General features: G+C 37.4%; 1 protein-coding gene across 4 annotated transcripts in view; it reads right to left on the reverse strand.

Annotated features, from left to right (window-relative positions):
• Positions 1-19,229, reverse strand: part of LOC128697901 (FERM domain-containing protein 4A) — a 54,521-nt gene that overhangs the window by 8,288 nt on the left and 27,004 nt on the right. For 2 of the 4 annotated variants that reach the window (XM_070090154.1, XM_070090152.1), the window contains exons 2-8: positions 11,457-11,522; positions 7,080-7,301; positions 5,382-5,486; positions 4,780-4,921; positions 2,325-2,466; positions 1,897-2,162; positions 1,274-1,526 (exon numbers count right to left, since the gene is read on the reverse strand). In XM_070090154.1, coding sequence (XP_069946255.1) covers positions 1,274-1,526; positions 1,897-2,162; positions 2,325-2,466; positions 4,780-4,921; positions 5,382-5,486; positions 7,080-7,301; positions 11,457-11,522 — 1,196 coding nt within the window. Of the gene's footprint in view, positions 1-1,273; positions 1,527-1,896; positions 2,163-2,324; positions 2,467-4,779; positions 4,922-5,381; positions 5,487-7,079; positions 7,302-11,456; positions 11,523-14,243; positions 14,326-19,229 lie in introns of those variants that run through there. The other 2 variants (XM_053789902.2, XM_070090153.1) reach the window with 2 other exon arrangements.

The following is a 19,229-nucleotide window of genomic DNA, read 5'->3' on the forward strand; positions in this document are numbered from 1 at the left end:
CCTCATACCTCTATCATAAATAGCACATACTTAACCTACACGAGCAAGTTCTGCATTTACGAATCCTCCTTTTCATAAGTTTCGAATTATACCTTACTGCCCAAAACCTACAAGGCCAGTTTATGTATTATATGCCAAACATCATTTTTCCAAGCTTCAGATTTTCTAGTGCTTATAAAAGAAGTTGGTCACAGGTCTTGGGGGTGAAGGCATCTCAATACAACTTATGCTGAAATGGCACTTAATTACAACATTACAACCTATTAGATCACAATTTTACTGTATACAGCACTACTAACTTAATGTCACATTACAGTTTCTCTGCAAATGTGATAAAAATGTCTACCTCAAAGTGCTATGCTAACTTTACCCAACTCCAAAAAGCTCTCAAGAAGACAGCACTATCTTCAAATATGAGAGAGACTTAACCCTCGAACTGTCCAAATGTAGATCTATGTTCGCTCGCATAGCACTCCAAACGTAGATCTACATTTGATTTTACATGCTTTATGTAAAAAAATGTAGATCTACGTTCGGAGCGTTACGCGAGCGAACGTAGATCTACGTTTGGACAATTTAAGGGTTAATATCCTGAGATCAGTAAGGAAGTATCTAATACTGGACACTAGTACAGGATTAAACTTTCAGCAAAGTGTGCAATAAGTGCCAAAGAGAAAAAAGTACCAGTACTGATAAACTAGTTTCAATTAACATTGAATACCTGGTTCATATGACCCTCAAGTTGACACAACCCTTAAAACCCAACACCACCAACCCTGTCCTCAATTTACAAACTGCAGGAATTAACCTACATTTCTTTTATAGATTTCAATTAATTTTCCCTCTGTTTCTTTTAATAATATTTTTTGACTGCCACATAAGATATTTTTTCTTTACAGTGCATCTTATATGATGTAAAATACAGTAAAATTTGTATCAAGGGCAAAACACTTGTCGTTTCACCAGAGCAGGTTGAGCTGTGACTCGACCCTTGCAACCACAAATGGATGAGTACATTACTTTGACACTGAAGTACACACCACAATCAGAGTTGTGTTAAACAATGACCCATTTGGCACACAACATTACTCTCACTTATTTAAGTGCTGAAAATAGACTGTGAACTCAATGGCAAAAATATTGATGGTCAACACTTTTTTAAATGAGTGTGGTCCCAAGAATGCCAGTTTTAAGCTGACCCTACTCGACCATTTTCTCATTTAAATGTAAATTCATTGTGTCCATAAACAAAACTCATGAATAAAGTCCTTACCCTCGCTGTCCGACACAGGTCGAGGTTTTTTCTTCTGTTTTGGCATACCACTTGCTGTTGCTGCCTGCTTAGATTTGGCAGCTTTTAGTTTATGTTCCAGGTCTTTTAATCGCTGAGCAGATTGCTGGTATGTCATTTTGCGCTGTTTTCTAACTCCTTTCCTTGCTGACGTTTCATTTGCTAATCTTAAAGCGGCACTCGTAATTTTACCTTGAATTTCGTACTCTAATTCCAAGGCTGCTACAGTTTCCTCCTGTGTAGTAGTTACAATGTACTGAATACCAATCAAAAATTATAAAGACACAAAGATATCAGAATATGACTCACGAAATCGTAATGACACGATTGCAAACAAACCATACCACGGACGGGGATAGAACCTGCGATCAGAGTCTGAAAAACTCCATGGTCTGGAGTTTTGAGACTCTCTGATCGCGGGTTCTATCCCCGTCCATGGTATGGTTTATATCAGAATATACTTTACAGTGAATATTAATAAATTCACATAAAATTATTTATTCCATCTTTTTTCTGTATACAGCCCTATATTCTGCCAATAAATAAGCCATTAAAAATTTCTAGCAGATTTTGGTCTTTGCAAGTGCTGTAAAAGTTATCTGTACCTGTTTGTTAATGATTTTGTTAATAAGATTTTCACTAAGCGTAAACGATGTACCAACTCTCTTGCGCACAGTAGGCGGAGGCTGCCCTGGCATTAGAGGGTACTCGGGAGGCAACTCTCCTGTTAACTCTCCTTCACGCAGACATAATAACCTCAGCTCCTCCTCCTTTTCTTTGATCTTCTCCTGGAGTGCATCTCGACGCTGCTTAAGAGCACTCTGCATCTCCATCCTGGCTTGGTGGAGGCTCTCAGTGCTGGCACTATCTTCTGATGAAACATTATAAAAAAGTAAGATCAAATATGCATGAATAAATTTCAGTAAGATATTGGCTTCCTGATTTTGAACAAGCTGAATCAAGTAAGGAAAAATGCCAGGCAATGTAGTACAGTGTATGTATTATATTTCAACAATTTAAATTTTACATTTACCTGCAAGAGAATTGTTGACCAAGGATGAGTGTGATCCAGATCTAGAGAGGTTTGATGATGAGGAATGAGTGGAGAGCGAGACACAGCTGCGAGATAATTCCACGGCTAGCTCTGGGAGTTCCCGAACCCCACTTGCCTCACTCTGTAAAGCATTTATTAATACAATTTAGCCAACAAAGACATTAAAAACAAATGATCCTACAAGAGTTTAGATTTATAAACAGCTACAAAATCTTAAATTTCACAATTTTATAAACAACACTAACAGAGCAGAATTTCTGTGGTCAATGCTAGTTCTTCACTTTAACTATATATTACAAAATGACTTACGAAATTATAATGACACGATTGCAAAAAACCATGCCATGGGTGGGGTTAGAACCCACAATCAGAGAGTCTCAAAACTCCAGACCGTCGCGTTAGCCACTGGGCCAGCTAGCCTCAATAAGATTCATCCAACTAGGTATATTTATGGTGTATAAATATACCTAGCTGGATGAATCTTATTGTGGCTAGCTGGCCCAGTGGCTAACGGGACAGTCTGGAGTTTTGAGACTCTGGTCGTGGGTTCTAACCCCGCCAGTGGTATGATTTTTGTATTACAAATTTAGATGACAATTTCATACATTTTGAAAAGCCCCTGGCTATGCTGAGCATTTTGAGCTAACTAAAACAAATTTAAAACAACTTAGCATTACATATATGAGTCAAATTAGACTATTTGAATGCTAAGTTTAATATAAATTGTCTGATGATAACATTATTAAATGCAATGAAAATTTTAAGCAACAAAATTACATTATACACTAAAAAAGCAATGTTAATGTGAATAGTAATACAGGTTGGCCATCACTAATCTGGCACTAATTTTGGCTAGCATAATTTCAAATTTCCAGGGCTGCAACACCAACCTGATGCTACTGTTTGGTGGGGTTACTTGCTGCATAAGTCATTCCAATTTCTTTTTCCCCATTTATTGTTATAACCTGCTCACTTTTAGCCCTAGCCATGGTTCCAATGAATAAAAGAAATGCTTCTCACTGTGTAAAGCACCTACACCGTACATTGGCCATAAAAGATAAAGTGGCTTTGAAGACACTGTTGGTCGCCATGAGCTCAGCTCACTCAGATAAGCTGTGATCGGTAAATTTGGGCCTACATATGAGAGAACAGGTCTGTGTGATAAATGTGAACAATGTAAAAAAAAATCCTGCAGCATGTAGCGCATAATGAAAAAAATAGGCAACTGTGCTTTTGGTGTAAAAGAGCGATTTTGCGGTACATTTTCATATGGTATTTATGGTTGTATTCTCGTTTTCTTGGTCTCATTTGATAGAATGGAAGATTTATTACAGAAATAGATATAATTTTGATTAGTTTCACGCCAGAAAGTACTTTAAAATTAAGCTCAAATTAGTGGAAATGTTCGATTTTTGCCGATGTTCAAGAGTAAACAAATGACATCACATTCCAATGCATGTCCAACTGGCCAGTTTAATATGCAGTCACGAATGGGTTGACATTATTTATACAATTATTACAATTAATGCAGTAGCCTGCATAACAGTAAATCTTCTATTTTTTTGTGAATAAAAATTCAAAATGGAAAGCAAGCGTAATATGAGAGAGACCTGGAGACATAACTAACGAACAGAGAAAATGTTATTTTAGTGCTAGGAATGTCTGCATTGTTTATTCTGGACCCTATTTTGAAATTGGCATCTCTTGAAATTCATGTGAAATTGGCCAAATTACCAATTTCTGACCACTTTATTGGGTAGTTGAAATAGGTAAATAGGCAGTTTCTTGTACTCAGTCGACAGATAGAAGGAATACTAGCGAAAAAGCTATGAGTTTGGTAGACTGGAACAATGGAATGTGCCAAAAATAGGGCATAAAGTGGTGGAAATCACCGATGCGTAAATATCGCCGTTGGGCAAGTGTATTCTAACCTAACCACTCTGAAATCCAGCAAAATCACTAATGTGGCAACCTACAGATCCTGATGATGCCAGATTAGTGATGGCCAACCTGTGCAACTTGGTTTTAACACTTTTTGTTATAATAATTAAAATCTTGAATAATTATGTACATACTTAGCTTTATATATACAGTATACAGGCATACCTTGCTAATACGGCATTTTGCTTTAGTGCTTCATTAATACGGTGCTTTTCAATGATATTCATTTTTATTATATTCAATGGTGACATGCACATCAGCTGAATGTAGTATTTTAATTATTTAGATTTTTGCATAATTTTTTTAGGTATAGTGCTATTGCACTTAATAAATGATAGTATGAATATGCTTTTAGGCTGTCATATGCACTGAAAAAAAATATATATATAAAAGGCCTGTGATTCACTTTAAGGCAGTGGTCTGGCCCCTAACCCATCATATTAGCAAGGTATGACTGTAATGTATTTTATCTGGCAACAAATAGTCAGCACACCCTGGAGGTTTTACGGTCGAGGTAGAACTGATGCTGAGCGATCGCCATGGACCAGATTGCCTTGCAGAGAGCCTGGGTCTCTGCAAACCAAACGTAAACACTAACGTTGCCAGGTCCAAATGTCCTTCTTGACACTGATACTCTGCAAGATAAATTATAAGGTTAAGGGCATCAGAAATTCATTGCAGCCACCATCACCAAAAAATCAAGTTCAACTGGCTTATCATTTTTTACATGCACTATTAATAACTATCTAGACAAATATAATTATATGCTATGTAAACATTATACAAGAGAGCAAAAACAATGCTCAGTCTGTGTTTCAAACAACTAAAGCTATAATACAATAAATGCTTAATCATAAATACCAGTAGTCATAAGGACTTCACTGAACACAATCAATAAAACCTGTATGTAAACATATCACCTATTTAATAAATTCTATATTTTACTTCAGAAAGTCTGATCAGATAATATTTCAGTACTGAGGACCATTACAATTCAGTGTAAGTGAAATGAATTACTTATGTGCAGATTTTTTCCAAATGCACAGGTACTTAAGTGCCACTTAAAAACTAAAAGCATAAAAGAGAAAAACTCACTGTGTGGTAGCCTCAGTGATGGCTGCTAGTAGATCATCATGATGATCACGCGAGTCTTCAATTGCATCCTCGTAGAGGTTAAACGAACTCAGGGTGTGCACCACTCTACTCGGACAAGACAACACCATGCATCACACCACCATGCCAACGACACAACTTAAACACTAACTCACCAACTGGCTGCAGGCCACTTAGCTGTGTTCACAGTTAGCATAACAGCATTCAAGATTCAGTGGAAATTTACAGATATTTAAATGAAGCTTCAGCAGCATTAAGTTGTTGTATGTTCGTTGTGATAAAAACGCAACATTTCAACAACTACAGTAGGTATTAATAGCTCAAGCTATGGTTAAAATATCCAGAAATTGGACTTAATACTAAGCTTTATGAAACTAATCTAAATCAAGGAAACACTTGATAATTAGAAAAGAAATGTAGTCATGGAATTTTCCAACTGCCACACTATCATTCAATTTAAGAAAAATTGAAATCTACCCCCTCACCAATTTTATTTATGTTAGTAGTGGAAGTTACTTTGAACCCTCATATTCACTAAATATAACTACATAAAACTGTTGTTTATAGGATTTATATCATGAGTACTACAGTAATACTGCATTAGTAATGCTCACTGTAACTTATACTTGTGCATCTTTCTCATAACTAATAATAAATGAAATTTTATATGATCAATACTATCAGGTAAAAAAAATAATACATTACAAGTAGCAAAATGGAGTAATGGAGTACTGTACCCATTGTAATCCCCCCCCTCCCTTTTTGAGAAGCTCTCTACCTAGCAGAGGATGCAATAACAGTAAGAAGTGGGAGAGGGAACTTGTGTTGCCCTCAGTCTCACATAAATTGAAAGTATTCACAAGAACTTTAGTTACAGAATTCTCTCTCCCATTTTCCACGCAGGCAGTGGATAAAACAAGCTTATTTGTAAAATCTGTAAACTATAACTTTCTAGGGCTAATTTGAACATTTATATATGGAAAAAATTTAGCAAAAGGACTTAAAGTAATTATTAACTGTCAGTAAATTAGATGCAATTTATCAATTAGTAGACATAAAGAGTATTTAGTTTTTTTTTTTTTTGGTACAAGTATTAATAAAAAACATTTAAAACAATTAATCATTCCTTAAGATAGAGAATACGAGTGACAATTGTAAAGAAGTACTTTATGTTACTTTAATATGAAGAGGAATAATGGTACATTGTACAAGCAAGATATCTTGCACTGAAATGAATCTTCATACTTGAGATAGAGGAAGACACTAGTGCAGCTCTTCTAGCGATAAAATAGAAACTGTTCACAGGACAAATTCCAAGAGCTTATAAAAGGCAGCTCCAGAAAAATACATCATGAAGGCCAATAAATGCTGCACCTAACTGCTTGAAAAAAATGTGTGTGTAGAGTATTTAAACAATTATATGACAAGAAGATGGCAAGGAAAGGGATTCGGCAGCAGGTAGAAAAGCTAAGACAGGCACAGCAGCAGTAAGTCTGCTCAACATTCTCACACACTGCCAAGTAGCCAAGGCAGCCAGGTCATACTTCTTGGGGGGAGTCAGTGAGTCTTCCAGTGTTCAAAATTAGTAATGAATTGATACTAATTACCATTTTAAGTATCAACTACATTCCTAACTAATTCATTCTATTTAAAATCAACATATATACACAAAGACCTTACCTCTTTGGATCATGAACTTCTATTGAAAATTTTCTTTCTCGAAAGTACAGGTTTTCCAGTTGTTTCCAGAGGAAGACACGTCTAGGTTTTCTCTTGTCAAGGAAATCGTACTGTGCAATGCCGTTATGACTGAGGCCAAGGTACCACGGGAGGTTGGACCTGTCTCGCACCTCGTAGTAGTGGACACCGTAGGTAGGAAGTCTCTCCACCAGGCTCATATACCTTAAAACAAATATTTCCACATTAAAACCTCTTAACTATACACAAATAACCATTTATAGTCAGTGTGACTTTGTAAATATCCAAGTCAGACCGAAATGTCATCGTAAGCTTGTTTCTCCTATGTGCAGGTTATGTGTGTATTGTTCCAGTCACAGTATTGTGCCTTTCTGTTCTTTAACCTCTCAGCTGTTAAGTTATACATGTAGTAGATGTAAAAATTGACAGTAATGAACAAGATATATTCTATATGTATAAACAGATAAGGCAGGTAGACAGTGTGTTGAATTCAAGACCTATTGACAATTTGGGGCCTGGTCTAGGACCAGGCTTGGCGAAGAGCAGTGACCCACAGTTCTGCCCACAGGTAACCATGAAGATCATTAAGGAGAAAGTAAAAGCTCATTTTTTTATAAAAAAAAATGGATATGCTAATGTGAGGGAAGGGGAAAGGAGAAAGTGGAATTTGCAGAGTGCTGGAATGCAAATACTACTAAGTCCTCCATACTATCATCATACAACAAAAAAAATTGCACTACCAATCATACAACTCACATACAGGTATTAAGAAAAATTAAACTAAAACCACCCAAGCTGTCATTAAAATAAATACAGCACTGTATTGAACCCTAATAAGTAAAAATGTTGTGCTAAATTAAAACACATCAATTAGAAACATACAAACAACTCAGCACTGCAGGTTTACTGACCCATTGTATGGCTAGGCAGGTCCAATTCATTCACCCATCCAACCTATAAAGCTACCTAAAATTTTAGCTTCACTGACACTACTGAGAGTTTATTCCACTCATCTACAATTCTACTGCCAAACCAGTACTTCACTACAGTCTTTCTTAATCTAAATTTGTACAACTTGAATGCACTGCTGTAAACCCTGTCTTAGATATTTTAAGCACGTTATTTATAGCCTTTTATTTATCCTCATTTTCCGTTTGTACATTTCAATTATATCCACTATAATTCTACATATTCTGTACTTCAATCATGCTGAAAGATTCAAGTAAAATGTCACCAAAGTCTCAAAAGACATTTTAGTCATTATACATCTCAATTATTTTCAAAGTGTATGTCATTAAACTGTGCCACATTTAACAAGACTCTCAAGCAGCAATCTCTGCAAGCAAGTGACCATGAACAAGACGAGTGCCTAATCTCCAATCTTCAAATAATTTTCTTAACCCTTTGACTGTTTCAGGCCCCTCTCTCAAACTCTCATTCTATGTCGCTCAATTTTTGAAAAAAAAAAAAATTATTTTTTCTTATGAAATGATAGAGAATCTTTTCCCGATGGTAATGACACCAAAAGTTCGAAATTTGGTCGAAAACTCGTGGAATTATGCTCCCGCGAAGTTAGCGGTCTCGGCGACATGTGCGTATCGGCGATTTCGCCGACTTTGAGCCCAATTTTCAGCCAATTCCATTGTTCCAGTTGACCAAACTCATAGCTATTTCTTTAGAACTCCATTTTATCTATCAGCTGAGCACAAGAAACCTCCCATTTACTAATTTGGACTACCCAATATGGTGGTCAGAAATTGGCAATTTGGCCAATTTCACGCAAAATAAAAAAGATGCCAATTTCAAAATAGGGTCCAGAATAAACAAGGTAGACATTCGTGGCACTAAAATAACATATGCTCTGTTCATTAGTCACATCTCTAGGCCCCTCTTATATTATTATTGCTTTCTATTTTGATTTTTTATTCATACAAAAAAATACAAAATTTACTGTTATGCAGACGACTGCATTATTGTAAAAATGGTATAAATAATATCAGTGCACTAGTGAAAGAATATTAGACTCCCCAGTTGACGTGTATTGGACGTGTGGTGTGATTTATTTACTCTTGAACATTGGTAAAAATCGAACATTTCCGCTACTTTGAGCTCAGTTTCAAGGTCGTTTTCATCGTAAAAGTAATGAAAATCATCTCTATTTCCGTAATATGTTTTCCATTTTATCAACTAAGACCATGAAAACGCGAATACAACGATAAATACTATACGAAAATACACCTCAAAGTCGGCGTTTTATTCCAAAAAAACGATCAGAGTTTTTTTTTTCTCATTACGCAATGTGTGCTGCAGGATTTTTTTTATGTGGTGCACACTGACCACACAGACCCATTCTCTCACATGTGGGCCTACCAGCTTTCTCCCACTTGATTTGAAGCCGCTAGAATTATTGAGTATATATACGTCAGAAACATTGGCTCGTAAGACGTATTTATACGTCGAAAACAGTCAAAGGGTTAACAATTCCTCTGAGATGAAGAGGGACAAACACCCACATCCTACCAAACCCTATAAAGGTTCCTACTTGTCTGGAGGGTCTATCGGGAATGCCATTTTTTTTATTACACTGCTCCAATCTTGACCTAGGAAGTCACCAAGGTGAAAGCCAGCATTAGAGAACTTTGCCTATGCATCTATCTGTCCATTACCTGGGAGCCCAGCATGCCTCATGCTACTACTTCCTTGTGCCCAGTGTAGACAGGACTATCACTGCTGAATTTTCTAGGCCACATTATGAAGGAGCATAACCTGGGAGTCAGAATAAACCATGAACAAGCTCCACTATAACCAACAATCATGAACAGAGCAGCAATATGGGCACTGAGTTTAGAGAAAGAGGGAACACAAAAAAATAGGAAAGGAAATAAAAGACTGAGTGGAAGGTAGGGGAACAAGATTACATTTATATAAACTTGTGAACAGTAAGCAAATTACAATTCTAAAAAAGAAAAAAATGGAATTCCACAATAAACAAGGTTAGAAACATTTTAAAGGGTGAGTATCCTTATACAGAGTACCATTGCCTATGGTGTACCATGATATGGTAAATGCTGACAACTATCAAAGAATATTTTTGCAGAAGTGCAACAAATATGCTTGCTGGGAGAGAACATTAAGCTTGGTTTCTAACAGCAGATCGTAGCCATCATAAATGACTCTAAAAGGTGGCAGTTTGCTCATCATAAATTAGGGCAAAATGAAAACACTTCCTGAATAATTCATACACATAGATCACTATATGATTCAGCATTCAAATCCAGTGTTTCTCTCTTTAAATGTGACAGTCTTTTACAAGTGTAACTTTTAACTACAATATTTAATACTACAATCTCCTTCCTACCTTACCTGCTTTCCATACCTCTCACACCCCTTTCACCTCATACTATCTCTATATATATTCTTCAATAAATGGTCATAAGGATGACTGCACACCTTACATTCAGTCTGATCATCTATGTACTTGGAGCCAAGTCTTAAAAGATGTCTGATACAACAGTGTATCAAGCATTAGAAACAATGTTAGGAGAGGATTAAATTTAACTAAAGTGTGATATGATGCTAAAAAGTGTAACGAGACCGACCTTATTGATGAAGAACGCAAGTGCATCAAGCACTTAGGACATCTTTATTGGATACGTTTTGGTCCTGAGACCTTGGTCACTCTAAATGGTCATTTGCCCTTTTATCCATAAATATGATATGAATTCAAGGCAAGGCTGAATAAGTAGAACTGTGACTATCATAATGTGAAGGAAGATAAGAACATTTATGGAACAACTTGTAATGACAACAATAAGTCACTCAGTTTGTTGTCATTACAAGTTGTTCCATAAGTGTTCTTATCTACCTTCACATTATGATAGTCACAGTTCTACTTATTAAGCCTTGCCTTGAATTCATATCATATTTATGGATAAAAGGGCAAATGACCATTTGGAGTGACCAATATCTCAGGACCAAAACGTATCCAATAAAGATGTCCTAAGTGCATGATGCACTTGCGTTCTTCATCAATAAGGTCGGTCTCGTTACACTTTCTAGCATCATATCACACTTTAGTTAAATTTAATCCTCTCCTAACATTGTTTCTAATGCTTGATACACTGCTGTATCAGACATCTTTCAAGGTATTTTCTTTGGCTCTGACACCCACAAGAATACACAGATAATGCTACATGTAGGCCTAAAATGTCTTATATAATTAATTATTGGTAAGAGTACAGGCAATATGTTGGGTATGGCTTTGTCAAGACAATACATAATACAATTCAAACTACCTCCAGATACCCAATACAACTGTATATATACAATAGATACAAATGCCAAAAAAGAGATACTCACTGGAGAATAGCCTGGCCCCTGGTGTAGCCCAGTAGCGTCCTGTGCTCCTCTGCCACCCGCTCCTCACTGAAACACAACATAACAGTGAAGCAATCATGCAATAGTGAAGCAAATCATGTGTAGTCCGGGTCTACGGGCTCAGCCTGCACAATGACCTACTCACACATGTACCACTTGTGCATTTATCCAACCCACCCATCTTTAACTCCATAGTACATTTGCTTCAATGTTCCAATTTTACCAAGCCAAGGCTTTCCTCTATCCTTTCTAAATCTAGAGTTATCCAATGATAGAGTCGGCAATATCCCTTGTGCTTAATGTAATATGTGTAGTTAATGTAGACATTTATCTTCATAACAGAAGAGCCCAGTTATGGGCCAGGCTCGCCTGGTGCTTACCTGGACAACCAGGCTGTTGCTGCTGGAGGCCTGCTGCCCCACATATCCATCACAGCCTGGTTGATCTGGCACTTGGTGAAGATACTTGTCAAGAAGCAACTGGACAAGTATCTTCACCAGGTGCCAGATCAACCAGGCTGTGATGGATATGTGGGGCAGCGGGCCTCCAGCAGCAACAGCCTGGATGATCAGGCAAGCACGAGATGAGCCTGGCCCATGGCCAGGTTCAGAGAGTAGAGAAACTCTCGAAACTCTTCAAAGGTCAAAGGTACAAAGGGTAATAACAACATGTAGAAGAAAAGAAATAGTAGGAGAGAAGGGAGGAAATCTGGATTATATCTGGATAAAAAAAAAAAGTAAATTCATTGTTGCGTTAGAAACTTGACATTTTAAAACTACATTATATATATATATTTAATATATATTTAATATATATATATATATATTTAATATATATTTAATATATATATATATATTTAATATATATATATATATATATATATATATATATACGTATATATACAGTGGACCCCCGCATAACGATCACCTCCGAATGCGACCAATTATGTAAGCGTATTTATGTAAGTGCGTTTGTAAGTGTATGTTTGGGGATCTGAAATGGACTAATCTATTTCACTGATGTTATGAATGAAAAGAAGTTGGATGTCCTGGCCCTAAGCGAAACAAAGCTGAAGGGGGTACAGTGGGGGGAAATAAATGGGATTAAATCTGGAGTATCTGAGAGAGTTAGAGCAAAGGAAGGGGTAGCAGTAATGTTAAATGATCAGTTATGGAAGGAGAAAAGAGAATATGAATGTGTAAATTCAAGAATTATGTGGATTAAAGTAAAGGTTGGATGCGAGAAGTGGGTCATAATAATATGCACCTGGAGAAGAGAGGAATGCAGAGGAGAGAGAGAGATTTTGGGAGATGTTAAGTGAATGTATAGGAGCCTTTGAACCAAGTGAGAGAGTAATTGTGGTAGGGGACTTGAATGCTAAAGTAGGAGAAACTTTTATATAAGTTTGGGGTGCCAGGTGTAAATGATTGGGAGCCCTTTATTGAATATATAGTTATAGGTAATACATATATATAAGTATACACGATATGATGTAGGGCGAAATGACAGTAGTTTGTTGGATTATGTATATATATATATATATATATATATATATATATATATATATATATATAATATATATACGTATATAAATAACGATCGGTCAGTACTGGCACCTGAACATACTTCTGGAGTGAAAAAATATCGTTAACTGGGGGTCCACTGTATATATATATATACACATACACTCACACTAAGCCTGGCAACAACCAGCTTGACCATCACATCACACACTATTCATAGTAAGTAAAGCCCACTAAATTTAGAGAGGGAAGGAGGGGGGGGGGGTATGGAAGACACACTAGATATAAAATTAGACACGGTTTCTATCCTGGACTATTATCAAGCATAGTTTCACCTCCAATTTGCAGCTATGAAACTTTACTGCAAAGTTCACTCTCACTCCCCCACCCACAATATTCTCCTCCACAACAATACCTACTTAATTTGATTAATCCTCAACAAGTGTGAGGAGAAGGGAAAGCTAAGACGGGTTTCTTCACACCAAGACTTCCACTTAAGGCAAAAAACTCAATTCTTAGGAGAAAACTACTTAAGTAACACCCACAAAACTTTCAGTACTACGTACAAAAAAAAATTAACAAGTAAAAATATTTATATTTTAGTGAGACCTATAAAAATATATTTTAGCAAGACCTATAAAAATATATTTTAGTAAGACCTATAAAAATATATTTTATTAAGACCTATAAAAATATATTTTAGCAAGACCTTTAAAAATATGTTTTAGTAATAAAAGTATATTTTAAGAATACCTACAAAAATATTTTTTTTAATACTACGTATAAAACGAGTGTCAAAATTAACAAGAGGCAGATTATACACACCGAAAGATATCTTCAAAATACAGATACACAGGTAATCACTATCTTAAGAGGTTGATGTATTCTTGTACTATAGTTAGTTCAGTGGCACTGTGGCCCACTGTGAATCTTGTAGTCCATAATATTTAAATCAACTTTTCTAAGCTGAATCATCAGCTATATTTAAGCATCTATAACGCATGACTCTTCAAAGTCAAAACTCAGAGTACATAACCCCCACTGCACGTCAACAACAATGTAATATTCCAAGAATAACAATCATTGCTATCACAACATTCCCCTTTTTAGGATCAAGCTTCATTACCTATTATTCCCCATACAGACTTAGTCCTTCCTGTAAATAATAATAATACTAATACATGTAATGTCATGGGAAGTGAAAAGCAGGTTTCCCTAGATACCCCTCCATCCCCACTAAACATACCAGCAGCTGCACCCTGGGTCAGACAGGTACTAATGACACTATTTCACCTGGGGAGGAAAGGCGACCCCTACCACTCCACACAATCACACCACCAGTCTACACACCATGGAACAACCTTCATCACTACCGACACCACAATCACACCATTACACACCGTGGTACAACTTGCACCACAACCAACACCACACACCATGGTACAAACTTCACCACTACCAACACCACACAATCACACCACCAGTACATCTTATTAAGGAATCGTTCAGGACCCTGTACACCGCGTACGTCAGGCCCATATTGGAGTATGCGGCACCAGTTTGGAACTCACACCTAGCCAAGCACGTAAAGAAACTAGAGAAAGTGCAAAGGTTTGCAACAAGACTAGTCCCAGAGCTAAGAGGTATGTCCTACGAGGAGAGGTTAAGGGAAATCGACCTGACGACACTGGAAGACAGGAGAGATAGGGGGGACATGATAACGGCATACAAAATACACTGAGAGGAATTGACAAGGTGGGCAAAGACAGGATGTTCCAGAAATGGGACACAGCAACAAGGGGACACAGTTGGAAGTTGAAGACACAGATAAATCACAGGGATGTTAGGAAGTATTTCTTCAGCCACAGAGTAGTCAGGAAGTGGAACAGTTTGGGAAGCGATGTAGTGGAGGCAGGATCCATACATAGCTTTAAGCAGAGGTATGATAAAGCTCACGGTTCAGGGAGAGTGACCTGGTCGCCACCAGTGAAGAGGCGGGGCCAGGAGCTAGGACTCGACCCCTGCAACCTCAACTAGGTGAGTACACACCGTGGTACAACCTTCACCACTACCAACACCACACAATCACACCACCAGTGCAAACCATGGCACAACCTTCACCACTATCAACACCACACAATCACACTACCAGTACACACCATGGTACAACCTTCACCACTATCAACACCACACAATCACACCACCAGTACACGTCATGGTACAACCGTCACCACTATCAACACCACACAATCACACCACCAGTACACACCATGGTACAATCTTCACCACTACCGACACCACACAATCACACCACCAGTACACGTCATGGTACAACCTTCACCACTATCAACACCACACAGTCACACCACCAGTACACGTCATGGTACAACCTTCACCACTATCAACACCACACAATCACACTACCAGTACACGTCATGGTACAACCTTCACCACTATCAACACCACACAATCACACCACCAGTACACACCATGGTACAACCTTCACAACTATCAACACCACACAGTCACACCACCAGTACACACCATGGTACAACCTTCACTACTATCAACATCACACAATCACATCACCAGTACACGTCATGGTACAACCTTCACCACTATCAACACCACACAATCACACCACCAGTACACGTCATGGTACAACCTTCGCCACTATCAACACCACACAATCACACTACCAATACACGTCATAGTACAACCTTCCCCACTACCGACACCACACGATCACACCACCAGTACATACCGGGCTACAACCTTCACCACACAATCACACAAAAAGAAAACTTTCAGCCGCCATTTTCAATGGTCTATCGGAGGTTGATTTATTAGCTCTGGTTGGCAAAAGATTACGCCAAAGCGGAGAGTATTTGGAGTTTAACAGAAAATAAATCTGGCTGTTAAATATAGACACCAGACTCGACTAGTATTATTGTAGCTGGTGAAATTTCAGAAGTCAAGTTTCCACCACCGTGTCATGAGGAAGTCTGACATTACGACGTTAAATGTCTATTGGTAACAATAAAAATGATAATATATAAAATCGTACTACTAACAATATTATTATATTGCTAGTAGTACTTGTAGTCGTAGTACTAACTAGTAGCAGTACTAACGAAATACTACTACACTAGCATTAATGGAAGAAGCAGAAGCAGCAGCAAGAAAATAGTGTATTAGTGGCCTCCTCAGCAAGTGAGAGGCAATGTCTGCATCTTTGATAGACCCACATTCAAGACTATAATACTTTGCAAAGCAAAATGAATACCCGAGTAAAACCTATTTAGATACTACCGAAAAGGCAGACAAGATGGGGGAAACTTTGGTTTGTAGAAAGGTTGCTAATCTGCACAGCCAGTTACTGAACACCAGCAACGATGTAGTCAGTTTCCTACTGCAAATGTTGAAAACGCAAATTTATTCTTCTTGTATAAACAACGAGATACTATTTCCCAACATCATGTACTGAAAAATCAAACAATGCCTTGAAAATATCTCAAACCTGGACTAAACATCATCCTTCTGCTTGATGATTTCAATTCAAGACGCCAAAAGTGAGAGAACATAGCACATACATAATAGCAGAGAAAAGTCCCAGGGGGCAGTTTGGATAACAAGTCACGTGCAAATTAGTTTAAAGTCGGCAAACAATGGAACCGACCAGATTACAAAATACCCTTCACAAGGGACGGCCACAGATTTTTTCTAGTGGGGATCTGGATGGAAGGAGGGCTACGAGCTTTGGTTTAAAGCTGCGCTATTTATTTTTATTTGAGAAGGGGGCGTTGGGGAAAGGGAATTTGGGGGCTACAGCCCCAAGGCGCCCCCCTTCTCCTGACCTTGTATTCACAAACAATGAGGATCTGGTGCGGAACATATCCGTGTCGAACAAAACAAACTGACCACAAACTAACTGAAAGCTCAGACCTGAATACCTGTGGTATTCCTGTAACTAATTTCGAGTTTTTTCCTACCCTCGCAGCCCAGCCTATGGCCAGGCTTTTCTGTTAATTGCTTGTTCAACTATGCTTCTGCAATTAGTAGCCAGCTGACACACAGCCTGGTCGATCTGGGATTTGACAAAGGCAGTGATCCAGTTTCTTTTAAACTTAAGCAAAAAAGTCATATGGCTGTATGCACCAAACTGAAAAGCAAATACATTAACTGGGACTAAATAAACTATGACCTTACTGAAATACGCTGGTAAGATAGTATGACCAATTGGGAAAAACAAGAGAAAAGGAAAGTTAGAAATGCTTCCTCTACAGGCAGAGACTAACAATAACCTAACTTCTCAAAAATTTGAGACCCGAAAACGAAAAGAAACACTGGTTAGACAAATAGAAAACACTGAGCTCAAACTAAATACATCATGTAGAGCCCAGAAGAGACAGAAAGCTAAAAAGCAATTAATGAAATTGAAAGAAACGCAAAATACTTTTTTTTTGTATGCTGAAACCAAAGCAAAAAAAAAAAAATCTAGTATCGGACCCTTGTTTAAAGATGACGACAAAGAAATGAGCGTAACAATATTACTGTGTTCAGTGAGCTATTAACCAGACTTAAAATTGACAACCAAAATTAAATTTTCATGAGCGAAGCTCAAAATTCCGCCGATATGGCCAAAATTTCTGACAAGACAAAACTACCCTGTCCTGGACTCGTGACACCATATTCAGCAACTCGATATATCTTTGGTTAGGCATTATTTAGACTAGGTACTACACCATGCACTACACCAGGTACTGCAACAGGTACCACAGTTCTGATCACCGTATTACAGAATGGATATAAATGCACTGGAAAACGTACAAAGGAGGATGACAAAGTTGATCCCATGTATCGGAAATTTTCCCTATGAGGATAGACTGAGGGCCCTGAATCTGCACTCTCTAGAAAGGTGTAGAATTAGGGGGCATATGACTGAGGTGTATAAATGGAAAACATGAATAAATAAAGGGGATGTAAATAGCGTGCTAAAAATATCTAGCCAAAACAGGACTCGTAGCAATGGTTTCAAGTTGGAAAAATTCAGAATCAGGAAGGATACAGGAAAGCACTGGTTTGGTAATAGAGTTGTGGATGCATTAAAAACCACGTATACAGCCCCACTCATCACAAACTTGGATTAATTGCAACTGAAGCTGAATGTAATTATTTTTTTAGTAATGGTAACTGAACTTTTAGATAAATAATCTTAAATAACTATTGCCAAGCTTATACCTGCTTAAATTACATCATAAAACTAGGGCACTATGATGGGCTAATGGCAAAATGAAAATACACGTCTAATGTGATTTTCCTTGTTTGTGTCACGTCCAGTACTTGTATTGACGAGAGTTATGTTTGCGTGGGATGTGTGAGACTGGGAATCTGGGAAGACTCGCTGGGATCCTCCATCAGTCGGAGTCCAGACTTCTTGACGAATAGGGGCATTGTTTCGTTAATAAAATCTTAAGTTATACCTGTTTTGTGTCAGAAGTTTTGTTTTTTTATGATTTTAATGAGTAATATTTTGAAAGTGGTCCGAAATGTTATGGGTGAAGTTTATTTTTTGAAAACAGGAAGCCAGTGATTATGAATTCTTTAACGAACAAGAGTTCATGTATTTCATGAACAATTCTGACTCAACAACCTCTCTGAGTGAATTATAAAATGAATGACGAGGAACCAGTTCTTGTTATATTTCATAATTTTGATAACAGGGATATCCTACTGGGAAGATTTATAATTAAGTTGGCTATCGAGTTATTTTTTGTAATATGTTATACAGTTTCATGAGAGTAAAGATCAAAGAAGGACAGTGAAAGACAAAAGAAGGTAATGAAGTGTTATTACATAAATTTTATCATTTCCTCTACTTGTTTTTAAATTATATTTTTCACTGCTGTTTTATGAGTGATACTAGTGAACACCACAGCGTGATGCTGAGTATTAATTATTTAAGGGTGAATGGGAAGGCCAGTAATGCAATAGTATGTTGTGGCAGTGTCACACATGTACAAAGTAGACTTACCTCAGTCAACATGACTGTGCTTGTGAGAAACGTTTGCTTATCCTTGTACACCAGAGGATGTAAAAGGATAAGCAAGTTAGAGCTTGGAGTAACAATGTATTAGCGGATAAGAATGGAAACTTCAGTGGAAGTATTATTACAACATCTTCTGAAGTACTTTAGTCTGTGTCAAGAAGGGTCTGGTAGAGAGAATAACTT

The sequence above is a fragment of the Cherax quadricarinatus genome, chromosome 31 (genome assembly GCF_038502225.1).
Source record: "Cherax quadricarinatus isolate ZL_2023a chromosome 31, ASM3850222v1, whole genome shotgun sequence".
NCBI lineage: Eukaryota > Metazoa > Arthropoda > Malacostraca > Decapoda > Parastacidae > Cherax > Cherax quadricarinatus.